The sequence below is a fragment of the Vicugna pacos genome, chromosome 29 (genome assembly GCF_048564905.1).
Source record: "Vicugna pacos chromosome 29, VicPac4, whole genome shotgun sequence".
NCBI lineage: Eukaryota > Metazoa > Chordata > Mammalia > Artiodactyla > Camelidae > Vicugna > Vicugna pacos.
In genome coordinates, this window is record NC_133015.1 from 3,300,440 (window position 1) to 3,323,160 (window position 22,721).

Here is a 22,721-nt window from a genome sequence, read left to right on the forward strand (position 1 = left end):
GATAGAACAAGGGTAATTATATCAGAGACTCCCGTACGTTGATGATTACGGACCAGTGTTTATTCCTGATCTTCGCTGTTTGAACCTGATCTTCATTCACTGGTAATTCAAGAGTCAGTATTACACAGCACTGTACATTGTGGCCAGAGCTGTTTCCTGCCATTGATGCTGTGTGTTCAGTTTAGCGCGTATTTAGCCAGTCTTCCATCACCATGTAGACCAACTTAGTCTCATCCAAGGAGCCTTAGCTTCTTACTATTTAGGGCTCTTTGGTACATCTTTTCCCTATCATACCAAAAATGATCAGACTCTCAGAATTCTGTGGTCTCAAACAGCTTGAATGAAATAATGAAAACAAAAGCAAACTCAAGAGAGGGTACTCCCTTGGTGATGGAAAGTGTTTGAGCATGTATTTGTTTTCTTCTATAGCTTCCATATTGAATAGTTATGTATGTAAAGAAGCAGCAAGGATCAAATTAATACTTAGAGCCATTGTAGGTTTACTCACTGGCTTCTCACCCTGATCCAGAGTAAGGTCGTCCACAGCAGTTTGTGCTTCAGTAAGGAATGTTATTGAGAGCTTGCTGGTTTCGTACTTTGACACCAGTATATTTATGCTTGATTTTCCACTGTTTTGTTGAAAGATGCATTACAAGTTTCAACTGAAAATTATTCCTGTTCAGCTATTGATGTCACAGAAGAGTTCTTGATTAACAAATAGTGATATTAAGAATGATCAGCTCAGGGTGACCCATAATCTTAATGACATTGATTTGGCAGCCAAGAAACAAACTTTGACCATAAAATGGCAGATCCCCTAGCCTTCCTGATTCTTTATGATTAAAAATAATTACTCACTTCTCACTCATTTGGAAAAACAGCCTTTCGTGATGAATGACATAATATAAAAGAACTTAGAGAAAAATCACAATTCATTTTTCATATAATTCTAAACTCATTTGTTCAAAAGACTATGGCATAAATCAAATCTGTATTTTTAGAACTTGCTATTTTTTCATTGTGCCCTTAAAGTTTAAAATTTTATAGTTTTCCCATTTATATATAAATCAGAGGGTTTATTATTAACAGTTTTCTCTTTGCTGTCCTCATAAACATGATTGCCAGTAGCTTAGCACTCATGAGTAACCTATCAACAAGTCAGCTCTTTAGCAAGTAAGAAATGAATGCAAACAAAGTGTTATGGGAAAAAAGAGTTCAATTTCAGAATATTAGTGTATGTATGCTATTAAAAATCAAGATGAATTCTTCTAATTTGGGTGAAATTGCAGGACAGTAAGTATTGAGTTTCCTAGTAAATAATACATTGCTGCTGAAATAGTCTCCTTCATTCAGAAAAAAAAAAAGTGGAGTCTATTTCAGACTGCACCACTGTTGACTGGGTAACTGAATATAAGTCTTCCCTGGCAGCCTATTCATTACAGATTAGATGAGAAGATTATCTTGGCATGTTTTCACTAAGTGGTGGATGAGTTTACTAGATGGAGTTTCAACAAATAAACCTTCCTGACAACAATGCATTTGCTAATCTCTTAACTAGTTTTAGAATAAATGTTTTATTTTCAAAGGATTGTACTTATAGTACTGCAGTTTTGGGGGATCCATTTGGTGGAAATACCACAAAGGATTCCATCTTGTGTTGCACACATTAAGGCTTTGATGTATTTAATGTCTGTTTCTTTTGGTGAAATTTAACTTCTATAATTGCTATTTATTTTCAAGGAGAAAATAACTCTCCTGTGTTTCAGTTGTAAGGTCATAGTGGAAGTGTATCAGGTATTGGGGGAAAGCTGCGACTTCACGGGATCATTGGTTATATGATGAATAGACCCAGGTGGGAAGGGAAACGTATACCTGTGCGCACCTTGCATTAAGTACCACAGCTTTTATTTTTGTGCCAAAGGCAGAGTTACTTGGCTTTTCTCAGTTTCACTGGTAGTTCACTGCACTTCAAGGAATCTGAGAGCCTTACCAAAGACTGAAGCAAGGGACAGCAGGATGGGACAGGAGCTGAACATATGATTGTGCATTTAAAATGAATGCATAGAATTGTAAAACTAAAAAGCATCTGCCTCTGGTGGAAGTCCCCCCCCCCAACACCCCAAGTTTTGGGTTATTTTTAAAATGTAACCTTAAATGACTCTACATTTCTGCTGTAATTGTGATTGGGATGTGAGCTCAGTGTCAACATCTTTCTCTGACTATCCTCCCAAATCTCTCTCCCCTCTCTGAGAAGAAGAGAATTAAAATCATCAAATCCCTAAGGAGAGGGCCAAATATTCTTAACAAAATAGTCTGATTTCATCTATACGTGAAAAGTTAACTTACTTACATGATTTGGTTTGAAGTGAATAACCTTAAGTAAATGAAAGAATATTTTTTATAGGAGAAACACTTCCTCACCCTTGACAATATCCAGCTACAATTGGATAAGACAAGTTGCATGAAGTTCAAACCCCAAATGTCATTACAGAATAATTGGTAGACATGTGACGATGCTACTAGTCACAGCTGTAGTTAGTGGTTAATTGTTCAGGAAAATGACACTTTAGACATGGCATATGCACATTAATTTTCCCTTCTAGCATAGATATCTCAATAGGGTCATATTGTTGAAAAAAAATACCATTCTTCAGTTTGGGAAGTTGAGTTCTTAGAGGGCAACAATGATCTTATTTGTAATTTTATCCAGGTTTTACTATAGTGCCTTATGCACTGTCAGCTTGCAAAAAAATGATTAATCTTTTCCTTTACAATTAGAGTTCATTAGTATGTAGGAAAGATCTATAACAACCACTGAAATTATGCTGAGATAACCCAAATTACATAATATGTGTTAAAAAGAGATGAAACAGTTAAGAAATATTTCTGAACACTGGAATTTGACACAATATTGTAAAATGATTATAAATCAATAAAAAATGTTAAAAAAAGAGAAATATTTCTCCTTGTAGAGGAAATAAAATTTAAGAGTCAGTGATAGACATAAATTAATGACCATCAAGTTGTTCAATTGTGCAGTTGATCTAAAAGAAACTGTGCTTGTGATTGTAGGTCTGGTTGCAGAAGTACGGCTACCTTCCACCGACTGACCCCAGGATGTCTGTGCTGCGCTCTGCGGAAACCATGCAGTCAGCCTTAGCTGCCATGCAGCAGTTTTATGGCATTAACATGACAGGGAAAGTGGACCGAAACACAATTGAGTAAGTAATGGTACCCACGCTCTCCTTCTTCCCTGGTCCTTGAGCCAAACCAAGTGGTCTGAAAACCTTTAAGTGAACTCCAACAACCATAAATGGCATAATTTGTCTCATGAATGTTTCCTTGGAACTTAACCTGTTTTTAACTTCACTCTCCTGAGTTCCATAAAAAAATTAAAACACAAAATCAAGTTTACTCACCTGAACTTCAGCAACACATTTTAAAAATAGGAAAGACAATTTGAACAATGGGAGTCAAAGTAAAGGCAGAGTTGAGTGGTGATGAGTGAGTGGTGTGCTGGAGTCGGCTTGTGTGGCCAGGGAGGGCAGGGTGTGCACATTTGTTTCCCTACATGAAGTCACATCATTAGCTTGAACTGACCAAAGTAGAAATATCGACACCACTGAAAATGGGAAACAATGCAAATCAAGACTCACTTTGGAGGGAAGAGGAGGAAGGGAATCAGAGAGCTAGTTAATAGTCGACTAGCTTCCCACTGGTAACAATTCTCACACTAGTTAATTAAGGGAACTTTTCACTGAAAAGTCTGTGCTTTTAGTTTTTAATAACAAAGGGTTTACTTCTACTCTTTATTTATTGTTTTATCAATCGTTTGTTCATTTACTTATTTCACCAGTATATTTTAACTGGGCATTTTATCTGTGGAAGAGGCACATGCAGATTCAAAAGACAGTCTCTTCTTCAAAGGAACCTCAAGTTAACGGTACAGCTAGATATAGTCAAGATTATTTTACCACAGGTACACTGGTAAGCTCTGTAACATTATGAAACAGAATAATTGTATCTGGAGAGCAAAGGAGGTAATGTTTAATTCTTTCCATGCAGGGAGGAATCATTTGTGTCCACTGAGTTCTTAGAGGGCAGCGATTATCTTATTTGTAGTTTTATCCAGTATTTACTATAGTGCTTTATGCACTGTAAGCTTGAAAAAAATGATTAATACTCGCATAGTAAACCTGCTTCTGCATTTAATATGATCATCATACATCAACCGTACATGATAGGGAAGATGAGAATACATTTTTCTCTCCACTCTTTCAAATAAAGGAACTGAAAGTCAAAGGCTAAGTGAAGCCCAGATTAATTTCAGAATCTAGAATTTTGACATTTACATGGGGAACCTTGCACTATACCATGCTGTAGACTTTGAGAAATGACCCATTTTTCTTAAATATCTGAAATATCTGGGCTCAGACATATATAATTAATTCTTACATTTTAAACTAATTTAATATATAACTTTATAATTCTATTTTGCCCTCTAATAATTAAAACATGATGTCAGTCATACTATATTTCTGTTTCACCAGGACAGGAAAACGTATAATAAAGGCTTGAAGATTAAACCATTTAAAAGCAGTTTGAAAAATTAAATATTTTGCCTCTTCTGGCACTTTTAAGAGATTCATAAAAGTTAACTTTGATTTTCATCTGTGAAAGTGGAATCAAGTATATAATGAACACTGTGAGAATGAGAAACTTGTTATCAATACTTGAAGTAGAGTTTTGATATTTTGGAACTGCTGCCCATAATCATTGCAATTCTCTCTTAATAATGTACTATCAAACTTTCATTTTAGGTCACAACATTGCTCTTGTCCAAAATAAATATAGCTTTAAATTACTAAGCAAAACCTTCAGCAAGTCCTGTGTCTTATTGCTGTGTATAATACAGAACTCCATTTAAATTACACTCTTCATCCCAACAATTTAAAAAGTGCTCCGAACAGCTTTCTTGTCCGTAGTGCACAGCTGGTATCTTCTAATTCACTTTATTGGAAAATATGACACAGCTTTTAAAAATAGAATACATTGTGACTGGGAAAACAAATTATTTTAAATCTGCTTATTACTAGGTATTAAAGTTAAGAGAGTGGAGTCCTATAAAAGATGTCTGTGTTTCCCTCTACTTTGAGAGCTCCAGCTGGGCGCTGAAAGAACTCAAGTTGGACAGGTTTGATTTCCTAAAATAGCTAGAAAAAGGTCTTTGTCAGGAGATAATGGAAGAGGAATGTGGGCAGGATTTATCTGCACCCTTCATGTGGAAAGGGGTCAGAGCTGTTTGTTCTCTGGCAGGGTGATGTGAAAAATGCGGAGGTGTGGGAAAGGACACGGGTCTTTTTCTGCTGGACAGTGGCTCAGATTTCAGACCAGTAGAAATTATGATGTCAGTGTGTAGGAGTTACACGAAAATTTCTGTGAGTTATAGCTTTATAAAGAAAAAGATCAATGAAGTGGGCAGCTTTTAATTTAAAACCAAGCAATTTTTCTGCTTTTTAAAAAAAATTTTGGTGTTTGTTTGTTGTTTTGTTTTCTTTTTCTTTAACTGTACTTTGTTCTAGCTCAGTTTTTTTTTTTTTTTTTGGAATTGAAAATACATCTCTCCCTTTACATAGAGTGTTATATCTGGTAGTTATTTCTAGGTGAACCCATTAAAGTCTCGTTAAACCCTCATCATCTTCCCTTCCGAGGCTGTGATGCCTCCTCTGTCCTCTATGTCATTTTCATTGTCACTCATACCAGAAACTCTGTGGCTTCATTGCCTTCTGTCTGTTTCCTCCACTGACGTATCCCCTTTGAGGTACTGTTACTCAGCGTACTTGGCACAAATTTTGTACCATTTTTGTAAGTATTATCCCTATAATCATGCTACTTAAGCAATTCTCTGTGCTTCTGTGATATCAAATGAATACGTGGTAACAATCCATGCTAAAATTGCATGCTATTATTTTACGTACTCAAATTATAAGGTAGGACTTTTTTCATCTAGGTCTTATGACATAAAATATGTAACATAATTGTAGACTGAAAATTATTCATCAGTATTAAAATAATGTCTTAGGATTCATTTTCAGATGCCATAAACTTTTATCTAATTTTAGACTCTTGTCAAAATCATTTGTTTTTAAATTAAGTAATTGTATTATCTTGTGGCAGACAGGCATTTGGTGGATTCAATCTATAATTATTGGGTAATTAAAAATAATGATACCATTTGTGGTAATCCCTATATCATGTTGAAAAAATTAACCATTTTCAAGCAGCAAATTTAGGTATTACCTTAAATGGCATATTACATAGTTTTTGCATTAATTAGCATTAGTAATGGAGAGTGAGTAATACTCATCCTGCTCCCACCCCAAAGGAGCTCATTACCATGCGTTGCTGTGGGTCTTTTAGATTATGAGTTGTTTAGCTAATTTTAATAAGCAGGCTCGCTTAATTCCTTAATAAGTGAGGAGTAATCTATGTTTTGCATAAAAATGATAAAGTTAGCCAGGACAGAAACAGATAGCAAGGCAATAATTGAAATGAGTCTAACATTTCACAATGTTGCTAGTAAGTATTTTAAAATTTCAGTTTATCTTTTCATGTGTGTACAATGTTACGCACGGAAGCATATTTGATGAGATTTGTAAGGTGATAGTTCTGTTTTCTTTTTGATCTCTCTCTCTCTCTAAACACACCCATTTGTACAGAAGTACTGGATGATCCCAGTAATTCTGTTTAATTTATTTGCGCCATGCCCAGAAATGTGTCTTAATTAAAAACTAATTTAAGACTGAATAAGTAGCTTTATTCAAAGAATTATTATGAAACTAGTGGTATTTGAACTCCTGATTTTAGAATTGAAATACTGATTTAAATATATCAAGAACCACAAGCTTTTCTGACTTACTAATCAATATGTTTCATAATTTTTATTCTTTTGTCCAAACTACCAAGTTAAGACTCTCTCCCTTTTTTATTTATATATAAATGATTCATTGGTAATATTTTTTCTTTATCTTTGAGTATTCATAACTGTAACATTGTAGGATGGGTCAGTCCATGCTACGGTGGCTACAGAGGGATGATTGATAGCTAAATGAGCGGGGTCTTAGGTCCCCATTCTGAAAGGTGAAAGGTGAAAGCTTAAATAAGAGCTGACACTGAGCTCTTCTTGGCATTGCAGGTCATGGAGGCATAATATATTTATTCTCTGTGCTTGGGTTTTTAAGTACTTTAACACTGCATTTTCAGCTTTGTGAATAACATGTGTGCCCATGTGGGTAGCTAATGAGTTGACAGAAAAAGGAAATTCTGGACCAGAGTGAGCTATCAGCCTATCTACATTTGGAGCCCTACGTTAATTTACTTAAAAAAAAAATCCTTCTTCATGATTGTTGAACTTGGCATTATGAATACAAACAAAACCTAAGGATTTTTAAGGTAATAAAAATAAGCATATTTTAAAATTTCTACAAAGATTTCTTGTGACAAGTATCATAGCAGTACTCTTAGCCATTAGAACTTGGAAAAGTCTGAAAACTTGTTTAATATATTATGCTGATGAATATTTTTCTAAGATTATTAATTCATATTTTTTCTCTTGGTAAAGGAAGATGTATGTAACCCCAAAGGGTCTCATTCCCCTCTTCTTTTGAAGAGCTGCCTTTCTGCAGCCCCACCACAGGGTCACCAGGGTGTGGACTATGGCTTGAGGGCCCTCTCGTGTCATGCCGTGGGTCGCCCTAAATGTTTGACATAATGCCTAAATCATTCATTTTCTCTTTAGAATGAATACTATTTCATATATTGTGGCTCTTAGCATCACAGCAAATTTGTTTAGAAGCTTGTGGCTACTTTATTTACATAGAACGCAGGATGGTATATCTGTTGGTATCCTTGGTATCAAAATACTAGGAATATCCCTGTTTTGAATTACAGAGTGCTTTAGGTCAACACACAGAGTGAACTGAAGCATGTTGGTAAGTAAATGTGTCTACACTGTTGTGCTGTTACTGCTGCTGCTTCTGCTATTATGAGTACCACTGCTTCCTGACATTCATAAAATAATACTGTTGTAATTATAAGTTAGTAATAATAACAGCTATTTGCCAGGAACTATTCTAAGTGTTTCACGTGATTTAGCAAATGTAATCCTGACCAAAACTCAATAATCGTATAATCACTTACTTTTGCAGAAGAGGAAATCAAGAAATAGAAACAGTGGCCTGACTAATAGCACAGGGCTTGTGAGTCAGGGGAGCTGAAAGGGAACCCTGGCAGTTTGGCCCTGGGATTCCTGCTTCCAACTTTTATAATATACCTCCTCACAAGAGGACTGGTTTTAGGTAGTTTTTCATTTTTAAGTTGTTAATTTAAATGAAATTCATCATCTGCCCAACTAATTTTAAAATGCCCTGGGTTCTAAAACGTTAAGTCAATACTGAACATCCGTATTATATTTATGAAAATTGAGGCGGTGCCATTATTTGCACTTTGAAATTACAGAATGTCTCTCTTGCAGCTGACTCCTCCCCCAGTGCTCATTCCCCAAGTGCTGTTTGCATTGGAATGTCAACTTAAAATTCTTAGCAATTGAGTCAGTAAACTAACATAGGTATATGGGCTGTGTGTTGACACGCTGAAAAAAATAAGTGTTTTAGCAAAGATACTTGTACAAAAAAAGCACTACTTGAAAATAATACACATGCGTATTTCAACACCTTTTCTTTTCTATAGTTATTACTTAGGTCAGATAATCATTTGTACGTGTGTATGCAATTTTGCACACCTGTGTATAGGTAAATATGGGATTTGTCAAATTGATACGTGAATGCAACTACCATCTTGGTGCATGCTAACTAGAAGTGAATCCCCAGACTCTACCTGAAAAACAGCAGTAACATGCCAGCTTTACATTTACTATTAGACGGCATTTAATTCATTGATGAGTTCTAGTAGACACTGACCATTCTTTATATCTACTGAGAACTTTAAAAATTAAAAGAGAAAGAGACTGAATGCTTATGAAATTAAAGAATAACTTAAGTATTTGGAATCACATAAAAATACTGAAGAGTGATTTAGCGCACATACTGTGTATTCAGTGTCACGGTGTGCTTTGAACATATTTCAGAATTTTACATATTTTGACAACTAATACCTGCTCATATCTGTGTGCTAGAATATCTGTATCTATATATATATATATATGATGAATATATATATAGATATATATATTTGGATACATATACAGATGAAGTTAACATAGAGTGCTCTGTGCTTGACCAACCCTCACTCAGGATTCTTTGAGTTAAATTACTAGTTTATATTATATTATGCCTGTTCTTGTTTCTTACACTAAAGTTACCTACTGTATGATTTAGTTTTGTATAAGAGTTTCCACACAATGTCCATCTACTCAATAAGCATTTGTTCTAGGCACAGAGGTGTTAAGAGTTACAAAGTCCTTAAGCAACATACAGGGAGTCAGGGAGATCAGTATGTGCAACAGGAATATCAAAAAACCCCACATGATTTAGTCCACCCACCTCATGTTCCTTACTGGAGACTTCACTGGACGCTGGCCCCGCACTGGGCTCCCTGTCCTGACTCACAGGCTGTTGGAAGGTAGAACTAGGCACGTACAAGTTGGAACACACAGTTACAGCGCATGCTGTGTTGAGACGGTTAACTGTGCGAGTTGAGCAATCAAGGGGGATTAGGACTGTCACTGTAAAGTCAGAAGGAGGTCACCCCATACAAAGGCAGAAAGAGGCTGGTTCTGTAGGAACTTGTGTGGATCTTGGGAAGTAGGGAGACAGGGCACACACTCGGTAGGTAGGCCTGAATAAGAGTCTTGCTATAAATGCATTTCGTGCTCAGAACATGTAGGAACACATCTGTGCTTTGAAATGATTTGTCGTTAGGAGTGAGAAGAAGGCATTGGTGAGAGTGAGAGATACGGAGGAATTCTGAAGGCAGAAGACACTATACCATGACTGACTGGAGGATGTAACCTAGCTATCTGTCTTAGGCATTGGAAAGACCTTTGGCTGAGGAAATGGTGCAAGTTTGAGAGGAAACTCACAATTTGTAAATTACATGTAAAATTAGAAATGACGACAGGGGAGCTAAATGGAGATGGGAGAACACTTAACCCATATATTGTAATTTTTTTTATCTCGCATGTCTTCCTATAGACTATGCTAAACAAGAGCTCTTAGCTTATCTTTTTATTCAGTTTTTTATCTCTTAGAGTCTTGTAAAAGCTTAAAATATTGTAGGATGAAAGGATCGGGATGCAACGAGTAAATAAATGAACAAATAGTTGGAACATAACAAAAAACTATGAAATGAGCAAAAACCGAAGAAACATGTAAGGAATTTAGCAGAAATATCTTTCAGCACAGGAATCTCATACTCATCCCTGAAACCCCTGTCCATCAAAAGACACAGTGCTTCACTGAGAAAATTTTGCTGGATCCAACATAGTGCATGACTTAAGATGGAAATCTATTCTAATAAATTTAATTCTTTTCAATCACTGTCTTCATCTTTTAACTTTATGTATCATTACAGTACTTTTAGGGAACATATCCTCATAGAAAATACATTTTATTTGGATAACAACTAATTATATTTTATCAAGTTTTATCCCACTATCTTTTTCAAAATTATTTCTCTTCCAGGAGTGTTTATTTAAATATTTTCTTTCACTGGATGTAAGTGTAATCACAACCCACATTAAGTAAATTTATTCACATTTAAATTATATATAGTTTCTTCTCCCAGTACTTTCAGTGAGATAAATCAGAATAAGTACTTGCTAAGAAATGTTATACTTTTTATTGGGAATATGGTTAATGAAACACCCATATATAAAAGTCATTTAAATTGTCATAAGCCCACCATTAATGCTTAATATTTGTTAGTTAAATATATATCTAGATCTTACAGAGTATAATAAATATTTTTTTCATTAAAAAGTCCCTATCTACCTATTTATTAAACATCTTTTAAGTGTTTGGTGTTGTACAGGTAACAGGAGTATGTTAGATCCACTGCCCTTGAGTGTTATACAGTCTAGTGAAATGTCTCAAAGTCTGTGATTTTGTGTGCCCTGGGAGTGCTAGTGGAAAGTAAGAGGTCTCCCTTTTCAGTTCCAGAGACTTTGGTTCTGTAGGGCTGGATAGCTTCCGAGGTGTTCGCATTGACAAGACATCTCATTTGGTTTTGAGACTTTAATAAAGGGAAAGAATGATTTTCTGAAGTAACCCTACAATGCATTATAAACTAGGATGGAGTTTGTTAAGTCTGGTAATGGCAATGTCTATGTTATTATTGGCAGCAGAATAAAAAAGGAGAAATTTATAATCCTTATCAGAAAAGTGTTGTCTTTCTTAAAAAGCAAAAGTCATGCTTTCATTGTGGCATAACGTTATTCTTATGTTCGTAAAAGCTGATTAGCTGATTTATCCATGTAACATGTAACCTATTTCAGTCATTTTCACAAAATGGACATCTCTAGACAGTCATTTCTGTAGCCAATTATTGTCTATGTAAAGAGCATAGAAATTATTTGTTGAAATACAGCAAAAATTGATTCTTTTCTCATTTCTACTTTCTGAAGCATGTGACACCATGAAGATTCTGCTTTAGTTGTGTAATTGTTCAGTTAAATGGGCTAATGAACAGTAAAGCCATTTTCTGAATCACTAAAGGAAAACTGCTCAAAAGCATGAAAATGTTTCTCGCTGAACAAGAAAAAGGACTACAAAGAAAACATGGCAATGGTCAAATGAGACTCTAGAAAAGAAGTTAGACAATTGTATTAAAAATTAATAAATCAGTACAGTATTTTATTTTCCTAATACTAATATTTAAATTTTATTTGTGTGATGTTAAACCTCATATTAAGAAAAATTTTTCTTAAGCATCAAATTTGTTTGTTATCAAAGATTCAAAGTGAATGACTGTTCCTTGGAAACTGAGGTAATTCTTAAAGTGAAAAGAAGACAAAATCAGAGGAATGCAAATGTTATTTGAACAAACAATTTTCTTTTGTGTAAACCAGAAGAAAGTAGCATTTATTTTCTTCACTCCTGGACTTTCAGGTCATGTAATAGATTTAAAAAAAATTTTTGAACGTTAAAGCTGGAAGAGACTTTAGTGACAATTTATTTTTAAAAGTCTCATTTTATGAATGAGACAAGGGATGAATGACTTGCCCAAGGTCACATATCTTGTCAACAGCAGATTCTAGTCAGAAGCTTCAGAACACCTCAGTCTGCAGTTAGCTCAAAATGAATTAAAGAGAGAAAAAATTATCTAAAGGATCTGAGCTATAAACTAGTGATTCATGATCATTTAGGGAAAAATATACTTTCTACTTAGATTGAAGTTGCAAGAAAACTGACAAATTTTTCCTTTATATTTTCCTTTTTTCATTATCACTGTCATGACTTCTCAATTGATTTCTATTTCAAATCAGTGTTTAGGGTTGTCGGTAAATAACTGGAAAATAACTGCTTTTTGCAGCTGGATGAAGAAGCCTCGGTGTGGCGTACCTGACCAGACAAGAGGTAGCTCCAAATTTAATATTCGTCGAAAGCGATACGCATTAACGGGACAGAAGTGGCAGCACAAACACATCACTTACAGGTATAAAAATGAATGATGGATTATTGGGGTTTTTTTCCATTTTTTCACTTTATTTTGACATTTTGTTTGAGATCTTATGCACACTGACTGCAAGGTAACATACGGTGATGAAATGTTAACATAAGGAAGCAAAAATTTGCAATTCAGAAGAGAGTAAATTGTCCATTTGCCTTGTAGATTTCCTTGAAAGTCTTGGTCTCTTTTGTAAACTAGATCTTCCAGCTTCTTGAATGAATGCTAAGATTCAGAGAGACTTTCACATGAGTACTTAACACGTAACATTCTTTAGCAAGTACTTACACTCTAGAAAAAAAACAAATAAATTATATAAATAACTGCAATTAAACAAAATGTCTTTAAATTATTAGCCTTTAGTATCAGTTCAACTATTTTACTTTCTATCTTTTTAGCAACAATGCAAATGGATCATCCTTTCTTGTCTTCAATGAAGGATGCCTAAGGGATGTGAGTGTTTTCTAGTCTGGAGTGGCAGTTGCTGCTAATGGAGATGTTTATATTTATTTATTCATTAATTGAACAACTGTTTATATTGAGTCCCAGTTTCAATGAAGGAAAAAGCTAGGTATTGGGGATATAGCACTGAATAAAACATAGGAATTCCATCTGTCCCCATGGAGTTTATAGTCATGTGGAAAAATTGAACAATTATATAAATGTGATGCATGTTATGAAGGAACAGGATGCAACAGAAATGTAGAGAGTGGTCATTCAACCCACTTTAGAAAACCAGGAATGGTCTCCCTTCTGTCTTGAAAGCAAAAAGTTGTATTAAAGGAAATTCATATATGTGTTCAAGAACATTTAGCCTCCATTTATGATAACTAGGAATCAAAGCAAAGATTTTGATTACTTTTGATTACTTACTTAATCAAAAAAATGACATCTACAAAAATCAAAACTACAGCTTCATTATATATTTCACATATAATGTGAACAATATAATGTAAAATGTTGGGGAAAAATATTGAGGAAAACAACAACAAAAAATACTTGCCACCTCTACTTCCATTCAACAACATTGTGTAACTACTTATAGTTATAAGAGTATAAAAGAAAATAAAATATATAAGGATTTATAAAGAAATAATACTATCCTAGGTTGCAGCTTTTTCTCATTCAGGACTTTGAATATATCTTGACACTGTGTTCTGGCTAGCAATATTTGTGTAGAGAAATCAGCTGAAAGCCTTATGGGGGTTCCCTTGTAACTAACTCTTTATTTTTCTCTTGTTGCCTTTAGAATCACTTCTTTGTCTTTAACTTTGGCCATCTTAATTATAATATGTCTTGGTGTAGGTGATGGGAATGTAGTTTGGTGCAGCTATTGTGGAAAATAGTATGGAGGTTTCTCAAAAGATTAAAAATAGACTTATCATATGATCCAGCAATCCCATTCCTGGGCATATATCCAGAAGGAACCCTACTTCAGGATGACACCTGCACCCCAATGTTCACAGCAGCACTATTTACAATAGCCAAGACACGGAAACAAACTAAATGTCCATCAACAGATGACTGGATAAAGAAGATGTGGTGTATTTATACAGTGGAATACTACTCAGCCACAAAAATGATAAAATAATGCCATTTGCAGCAACATAGATGGACTTAGAGATTGTCATTCTAAGTGAAGTAAGCCAGAAAGAAAAAGGAAAATACCATATGATATCACTTATATGCGGAATCTAAAAAAAAAAAAAAGACTAACTTATTTATGAAACAGAAACAGGTTCACAGACACAGAGAACAAACTTATGGTTACCAGGATGGAAGAGGGTGGGAAGGGATAAATTGGGGGTTTGAGATTTGCAGATACTAGCTATTATGTATAAAATAGATAAACAACAAGTTTATACGGTATAGCACAGGGAACTATATTCAATATCTTATAGTAACTTATGGTGAAAAATAATATGAAAACAAATATATGTATGAATATGTATGACTGAAGCATTATGCTGTACACCAGAAATTGACACAGCATTTGTAAACTGACTATACTTCAGTGAAAATATATAAAGAAAGAAAAAAAAAAGAAATGAAACTATCTTTAATCACAGTTTGTATCCCTTCCTATACAGAACACCCAGAATAAACTCTAGGTATTTGTTTTTAGAAATAATAAAAGAATATAGCCAGCTTTAAAAAATTAACAGATTTTATTTTCTGGGCAATTTTAAATTTACAATAATGTTGAACAGATAATACCAGTAGTTCTCACTCCCCCCACCATATACACACTCACATAGTTTCTCCCATAGTCAGGATCTTAATTAGTGTAAATATCTGTTACCATTGTTGAGCCAGCATTGCTATATTACTGACTAAAATCTATGGTTTACCCTAGAGTTTACTCTTTGTGTTGTAGGATTTTGACAAATGCTTAGTATCATATAGCATTGCAGGGTCATATAGAATAGCTTCACTGCCCTGAAAATGATTTGTTGCATATATTTATCCCTCTTCTCCCCCTAGACTCCTGGAAACTACTGACTGTTTTAATGTCTTTATAGTTTTGCCTTTTCCAGAATGTCATATAGTTGGAAACATACTGTTTGTAGTCATTTCAGACTGCCTTCCTTCACTTAATAATATGTGCTTAAGTTTCCTTCACATCTTTTCATGACTTGATAGCTCATTTCTTTTTATTACTGAATATTACTCATTGAATGGATGTGCCACAGTCTGTTTACCCATTTACCTACTGAAGACTTCCTGGTTGCTTCCAGTTTTTGGCAATTGTGAATAAGACTATTATAAATATGTGTGTGTGGGTTTTTGTGTGGGTTTTTAATTTTCAACTTATTTGGACAAATACCTAGGAGTATAATTTTGCTGATCACATGGTAAGACTATGGTTAGCTTTTTAAGAAACTACCAACATATATTCCAAGTCAGTATACCATTTTGTATTACCACCAATGGTGAATGAAAGTTCCTGTTGCTCTACAACCTTGTCAGGATTTGGTGTTGTCAGTGTTCTGGGTGTACCATTCTAATAGGTGGTGTCTCATTGTTGTTATAATTTGCAATTCCCTAATGACAGATGAAGCTGAGCATACTTTCATGTGCTTAATTTGCCACCCGTATATCTTCTTTTGTGAGATGTCTGTTTAGATCTTTTGACCTACTTTTAATTGAGTTGCTGTATTAGGTGTTATTTGTTCTCTCTTGGATTACAAGTCTCTTATCATATATGTTTTCAAATATGTTCTCCCAGTGTGTGGCTTGACATTTCATTCTCTTTTCAGTGTCTTTTGCAGAACAGAAGTTTTAATTTTAATGAAGTCCAGCTCCTCTGTTTTCTCTTCTGTATCGTGCTTTTGGTGTATCAAAAAAAATCATTGCCAAACCTAAGGTTGCTTAGAATCTCTCCTATGTTATCTTATAAAAATGTTAATAGTCTTGCTTTTACCTTTAGGGCTGTGTTACATTCTAAGTCCCTTTTTGTGAAAGGTGTAAAGTCAGTGTCTAGATTCAGTGTTTTTGCATGTGGATGGTCAATTGTTCCAGCACTATTTGTTGGAAAGCCTGCCCTTTCTCCATTGCCTTAGATCTTTACTGTGTGGGGGGGTAAAGGTCTGGGCTCTTTATTTTACTTCATTGCTCTATGTGTCTGTTCATAAACCAGTGTCACACTTTCTTGATTACTATAGTTTTACAGTAAATCTTGATGTCTGCTAGTGTCAGTTTTCTGCGTTTATTCTTCTCAGTGTTATGTTGTGCTTTCAGAGTACTTTGTTCCTCTGTAGATAAAGATGCTATTTCCCCCTCCTGGCTTCTTTCAAGGTTTTCTCTTTGCCTTTGGTTTTCTGTAGTTTGCATAGAATATTCCCACACGCAGATTTTGTTCTCTGAAAGTCCTGGATTTGTGGTTTGCTGTCTGTCAATATTTTGGAACATTCTCGGATACTATTTTAAATATCTCTTCCATTTCTATCTCTTTGCCTTCTAGCATTCTCATTATGTTATATCACAGCCTTTAAGTGCCCCACAGTTCGTGGATGCTCTGTTCTGCTTTCCATCCTTTTTTCCCTTTGCTTTTTCAATTTGGGAAATTTCTGTTGCGTTATCTTCAAGGTCACTGATTCTTCCCTTGGTTATGTTCAGTCTCATGATGAGCCCATCAGAGACATTCTTCATTTCTGTTAATATTTTTTTTATTTCTAGCATTTCCTTTTGATTCCTTCTTGTAGTTTCAGTATCTCTGCTTACATTACCCTTTTTTTTTCCTATTGTCCACTTTTTCCGTTAGAATCTTTAGAGTATTGATCATGTTTAATTTAACTTTCTGGTCTTTTAATTCCAAAGTCTCTGCCATACAGTCTGGTTCTAATGTTTCCTGTGTCTCTTCAGCCTATGTTTTCTCTTGCTTTTTAACATGCCATCAATTTTTGTTGAAAGCCAGACGTAATGTGTTGGTTCATGCAAACTGAGGTAATACAACTTTAGAGTGAGGTTTTACATTTTTCTGGTTAGGAGTTTGGCTGTCTAATGCTTCTTGTAGCTGAAGGTGTTGGAAGCTTCAGTTTCTCCTAGTGTCCTAGTTTTGTCTCCCTGTTATCACTGAATATCCGTAGAAACTCTTTCTCAAATAGGTTCTGTGTCTTGCAGCTCTCTCATTTGTAATCCAGTGTTATTTTATTAAGTCCTGTTGCTGTGGTATAAGGTATTGTGGAGAGGAGGCAGTCTATAGTCTTGTAATTGAAATATCAGTTTTTCAAGTGGACTTAACTTTTGGGGCTGTTACCCTCCGAATAGTAACTTAGCCTTTTACTTTTTCTTTTTTTCTTTTTTTTTTTTTTTTTGCTTCTTAATTATGATGGACTTTATTTCTGAGTTACTTCCAATATAATTTATAAAGATAATGATACAAGTTATTCATAGTCCAATGCACAGGTTTTCATAATGGTCTAAGTACCGCTGTTGAAGGGTTGGCAGAGAGCTCGAGCATCCGCTCACTGAGCATTTCTCCCCATTTTCCCCTTTATGATACAAGGTTCTGGGCATGTAAGTCATTATTTTCATTGCTACTTCTTGGTTCATTCCCAGTAAACAGAGAACACCAAATAGACTTTAAGTAATTTCATTTTTTGAAAACTACACTCATGATAAAAGTAGTTCTAGAGCCAATGATCTCAGAAGGATCTGGTCCAGTGGCAAACCTACAAACCTACAAGCAAATACCCATGACTAACCTGTTTCCTGGCTTCCATCTCCCTTCATCCACTTTGCAATAACCACTAATAAAAGTAACTTTTTACAGTAGGACTTTTCTATTTCTCAAAAATGTGGCATGTTTATAAAAAGTATTAGTTTACAAACTGGAAGATGATAAGCATGCCAATATTATTTGTCGAAACTGACACCCTAGTGAGTTGGCAGTCTAATGTAAGCCTTTTAAGTTTTGTCTTCTCTTTCATGAGACGGCAATGGTTCAGGGGCTTTGGCTTCTGGCAAGCTGTGATTCTTTGTATTCATCTTTCTCCCCAGTTTTGGGGGTGGTCGTTTGCCCTGTGACTGCAATCTCTAGTGGAGCTAAGAAGAATTGTTCATTTTTTTGGTTTGCTCGGCGTTTTTTCTTGTTGTGAGGTTCGGAGTGACAACTTCCAAGCTTTTTGCATGTCAGAACAGAAACTGGAAGCTTTTTCCAAGATTCATAGACAAAGTACACACACAAGGATATACAGATACAAACACAGTAATCTTTACAAAAATCCTATTTGAAATAGATACAAAAATATGAGTGAAGAACAGGTCTGCAAAAGATGTATAAGCTCTATACAGTGAAAATTAGGAACCTTTACTGAAAGACATGAAAAAAGACCAAAAATAAATGTAGAGATATATTTTTCTCTTAATATAAGACAGACTTAATATAATGAAGTTCAAATCTTCTACAAATTCAGTGTAATTCTAATAAAAATCCCAATAATATTTCTTGTATAATTTAACAAACTGACTCAAAAATCTCTGAGGATTAGTGAAGTCCCAATATTAATCAAAATATTCCCACCTACCAGATATGAAGATTTACTTTAAATCAGCACTTATTAAGGCAATATGTAGTGTTAGCACAGAGATAGAAAAATAATCCAGCACTGTCAAAAAGAGATCACAGAAATAGGCCTATACGTATACATAAGAAAAAAAGATTTATGCCAGACCAGGCCTTGTAGATCACTGGGGAAAGGATGGGTTATTTTATTGAAGTTATTCTGTAATAATTGATTATCTATATGGAAAACAATAAAATTAGATTTTTTACCCTATACCACATAAAAAAATCAATAAATACTAATTGGATTAAAGTATAAAATCAACTTCAGAAGTATAAAACTTACACAAATCTGCATATTGACATGTATTGTTGTCATTTCAAATAGTATTCTTTTTCTGACCTGATTTCTAAACTCTTGACAGTGCTGGCTGCTGACGGTGATTGGTGTCTTTGTATCCTTAGGTATTCAACCACCTCGTTCATTTCAAAAAGAAAGAAACTGTTAAGAGCCATTATGTTCAGATCATAATTCCACTTATGCAGTGTCCCTCTACAGACAATTGTCTCAGCCAGTTTTGAATTTTCAAAGAATTAGTTGTTTATCCCTGTAAAATTCCAGGTTATTGATAAGCATAACATGTGGTTAAGAATTTTGGAGTGGGAAGGATCTGGATTTGAATCCTGACTCTGATTCTTGCTACCTGTAAGGATCAATTGACTTAATATTCTAAGTCTCATTTCCTCTGTGTACAATGTGAGTATTGTAACAATTCCTACCTTGTAAGGCTTGGGATAAAATTAAGTCAGATAGCATAAAACAAACAAGCAGACAGCACAGTGTTTGATACATAATTAATACTTAACCCTTGTTGACTATCACCTTAACTTCTTTTAACATATCAGAAAAATCCCAGAAATTGTTGCGAGTACATTTTAAGGATAATATATGTAGGATGCTAAGAAGTTTCTTTGTGTATAGTAAGTACTGTACAAGTATTTGCTACTACTTTTGATTTACTATACTTAGGGAAGTAAATACAAAATATGACATTGAAGCTTAAAACATAATTATTCATGGAAAGGATAGCTGACTGTGACGTTACAGGATACAGATAAGAGATGGCGTGGAGGTGGTTGAAAATAGGTTTTATTTTATTGCAAACTCATTATGAGCCAACAGTATAATGTGGCTCAAACAAAGCTGGGATGAATAGAATTAGATTGATACAAAGTAAAGTGTTCAGAGCAGTGGAGATGCTAATTTTCCTCTCTGCTTCCCTGGCCACACCTTAGCTGATGTATCCTTTCCTCTTTGGGCCACCACACATTCAGCTGCTTCTTGGCAACTTAACGAATGCCTCTAAGAAGAAATCAAGATGCTAAGAGATCTTGAAAGCAGTCTGCACGGGGAAGGGCTCAGGATGACAGCCGAAGAGTCTCAACATGATGGAAGGAATATTTAAGGAAGAAATTTTGAGTTATTCTCAAATACATAAAGGCTTTCAGAAAAAAATCTAGTATTTTGAGCTATTGAAAAAATTAAATTATCCACCTTACAAGTCGTCTTCATCATTTGCTGCATAGAAACCAAGAAATATATTCACTTGTCAGGGAAATTAGAGAATATTTGTGGAAATGGTTGAAAAGTTCGATTACATAAATTTAAGATCTTTCCTATCTTTAATATGTGGAATTGGAAGGAACTTTTCTAAAATCAGTCCATTTAAAGGGAATGTCCAGTCTCCTACAACTTCCCCTTTAATGACCCCAGTGCTTGATGCCTGGAAATGGGAACATCTGAGTTTATACCATGTGTGTATTCTTAGGGGGGGGTGTGTAACTTGGCTGATGTATAATTTACATACTGGTTATAATTATAATACAAATACTGGTGGCCATTCGTCTCTTATTTAACTTGAATCTTTATGATCAATTTTCTTTCGGCAAATTTTGCTTCTTGGGTAATTAGCTGTTGTTCATTCAATAAATGATTGCTGAAAATATTATATGGCATAACCAGCAACTGATGAGTTAGGCAAGGCTTGTGCTCTGATGGAGAAAGTAGTCTAGCATGGGGGTCAAGTGTATAGGTGAACAATTATAAGATAGTACATTGTGTATTACTTCAAGACCATACAGGAGCTTCATTACATCAGAGAGCATATCCATTTTATACTCTCTAGAACCTAGTAGAGTTCCTGCTGTATATTAGGCCTTCAATAAATAGTTGTTGAATAAACTGATGAATTCTTAGTAGGCTCTGTTTAAGCTTTATTCAAAACAATAACTGGACCTTAATGAGTAACGTAATTTTTTTTGAACTGTAATTGATTTAACAATGCTGTGTTAGTTTCTGGTGTATAGCGTAGTGATTCAGTTACACACACACATATATATATATATACACTTAGGGAAGTATACATATATATATATATATATTCCTTTTCATGTTCTTTTTCATTGTACGTTATTACAAGATATTGAATATAGTTCCCTGTGCTAAACAGTAGGACCATGTTATTTATCTATTTTATATATACTCGTTAGTATCTGCAAATCCCAGACTCTTAATTTGTCCCTTCCCCCTTTCCCCTTTGTAACCATAAGTTTGTTTTCTATGTCTGTGAGTCTGTCTCTGTTTTGTAAATACGTTCACTTGTGCCATTTTTTTTTAGATTCCATATATAAGTGATATGAAAGACATGATATTTGTCTTGCTCTGTCTGACTTACTTCACTGAGTATGATAACCTTCAGGTCCATCCATGTTGCTGCAAATGGTATTATTTCATGCATTTTTATGGCTGAGTAGTATTGCATTGTTCACATGTATGAGCATATGTGTGCAGAGACACTGTATTTCTTCTTTATCCAGTGATCTGTCAATGGACATTTAGATTGTCTCCATGTCTTTGCTATTGTAAGCAGTGCTCTGTGAACACTGGGGTGCATGTGTCTCTTTGAATTAGAGTTTACTACTTAATGGGTAATATGATTTTTTTATCAAATAGATCTTTATTTCCCAAATTTACCAAATATTAAATAAAATAGATTTAGCCTAAATTCCTTTTCTCTACAAAATGTAAGTTCCTAAGTCATAATTTATGTAATAAATGGCTTATATCCAACCATCAGTACATCTTGGCAGGTGTATACTCAAAATATATAACAAATCTGACCATTTCTCAATATCTCCACTGGTACTCCTCTTGTCTGAAGCACTGTCATTTCTCACCTGAATATTTGCAAGAGTTCCCAATAGATCTCCTTGCTTCGATTCTTGCTCCACTTCAATATTTTCCACATAAAAGCTCAATCATTTCTTTAAAGCATAAGTCAGACATCACTTAAAGCAGAAGTAAGGATGTTCATGAAGCTCCAGTTTTTCCCTCTCTCACTTGGACTTAAAGCCAAACTCCTTGCAGTGGCCAACAAGGCCCTGTCTAATGTGATACTCTGCTGCCTTTCTGACCACACTTGATGCTTGCCCTCTGTCTCTGCTCAGACTATACCAGCCACCTTGCCTTTCCTTGAACTTGCCAAGCATGTCTTCCCATCTGGCCCTTTCACCTGCCATTTCTTCTTCCTAGAATACTTCCTGCACCACCTCCATTTTCACTTGGTTTGCTTTCTTATTTTCTTTGTATATAATGACTGATATTTATCATCAAATAATCTTTGTAAACATGGTCTGCAGCGTGTATTAGAAAATAGTGAACCTTGTTGTAGATGTATGGTCTAGTTTAGAATGTAAGATGGTTGATTCTTGAGTCAGAATGTTTGGGTTGAGAAACTAGTTCTGCCATTCTAATTGTTTTCTAAATTCCTCTAAATCTCAAACTGTTTCTTTGTATGATAGGTATATATGTCAGTCTCATTGGGCTTCTCAGGGGGCTAAATAAGATATTGTGAAATGCTTGCCTGGCTCATAGTAAATGCTTAATTAATGTCATTATTATATCGGTATGATTCCTGCCTAACATTGGTAACTAAATTGATATAGTTACAATTGGGTTAAAAATATAATC

General features: G+C 34.8%; 1 protein-coding gene across 1 annotated transcript in view; it reads left to right on the top strand.

Moving 5' to 3' along the window:
- MMP16 (matrix metallopeptidase 16) overlaps window positions 1-22,721 on the top strand; it is a 275,059-nt gene that overhangs the window by 131,480 nt on the left and 120,858 nt on the right. Inside the window, exons 2-3 of the mRNA XM_006202357.4 lie at window positions 3,073-3,221; window positions 12,550-12,672. Of these exons, the coding sequence (XP_006202419.1) occupies window positions 3,073-3,221; window positions 12,550-12,672 (272 nt within the window). The remainder of the gene's footprint in view (window positions 1-3,072; window positions 3,222-12,549; window positions 12,673-22,721) is intronic.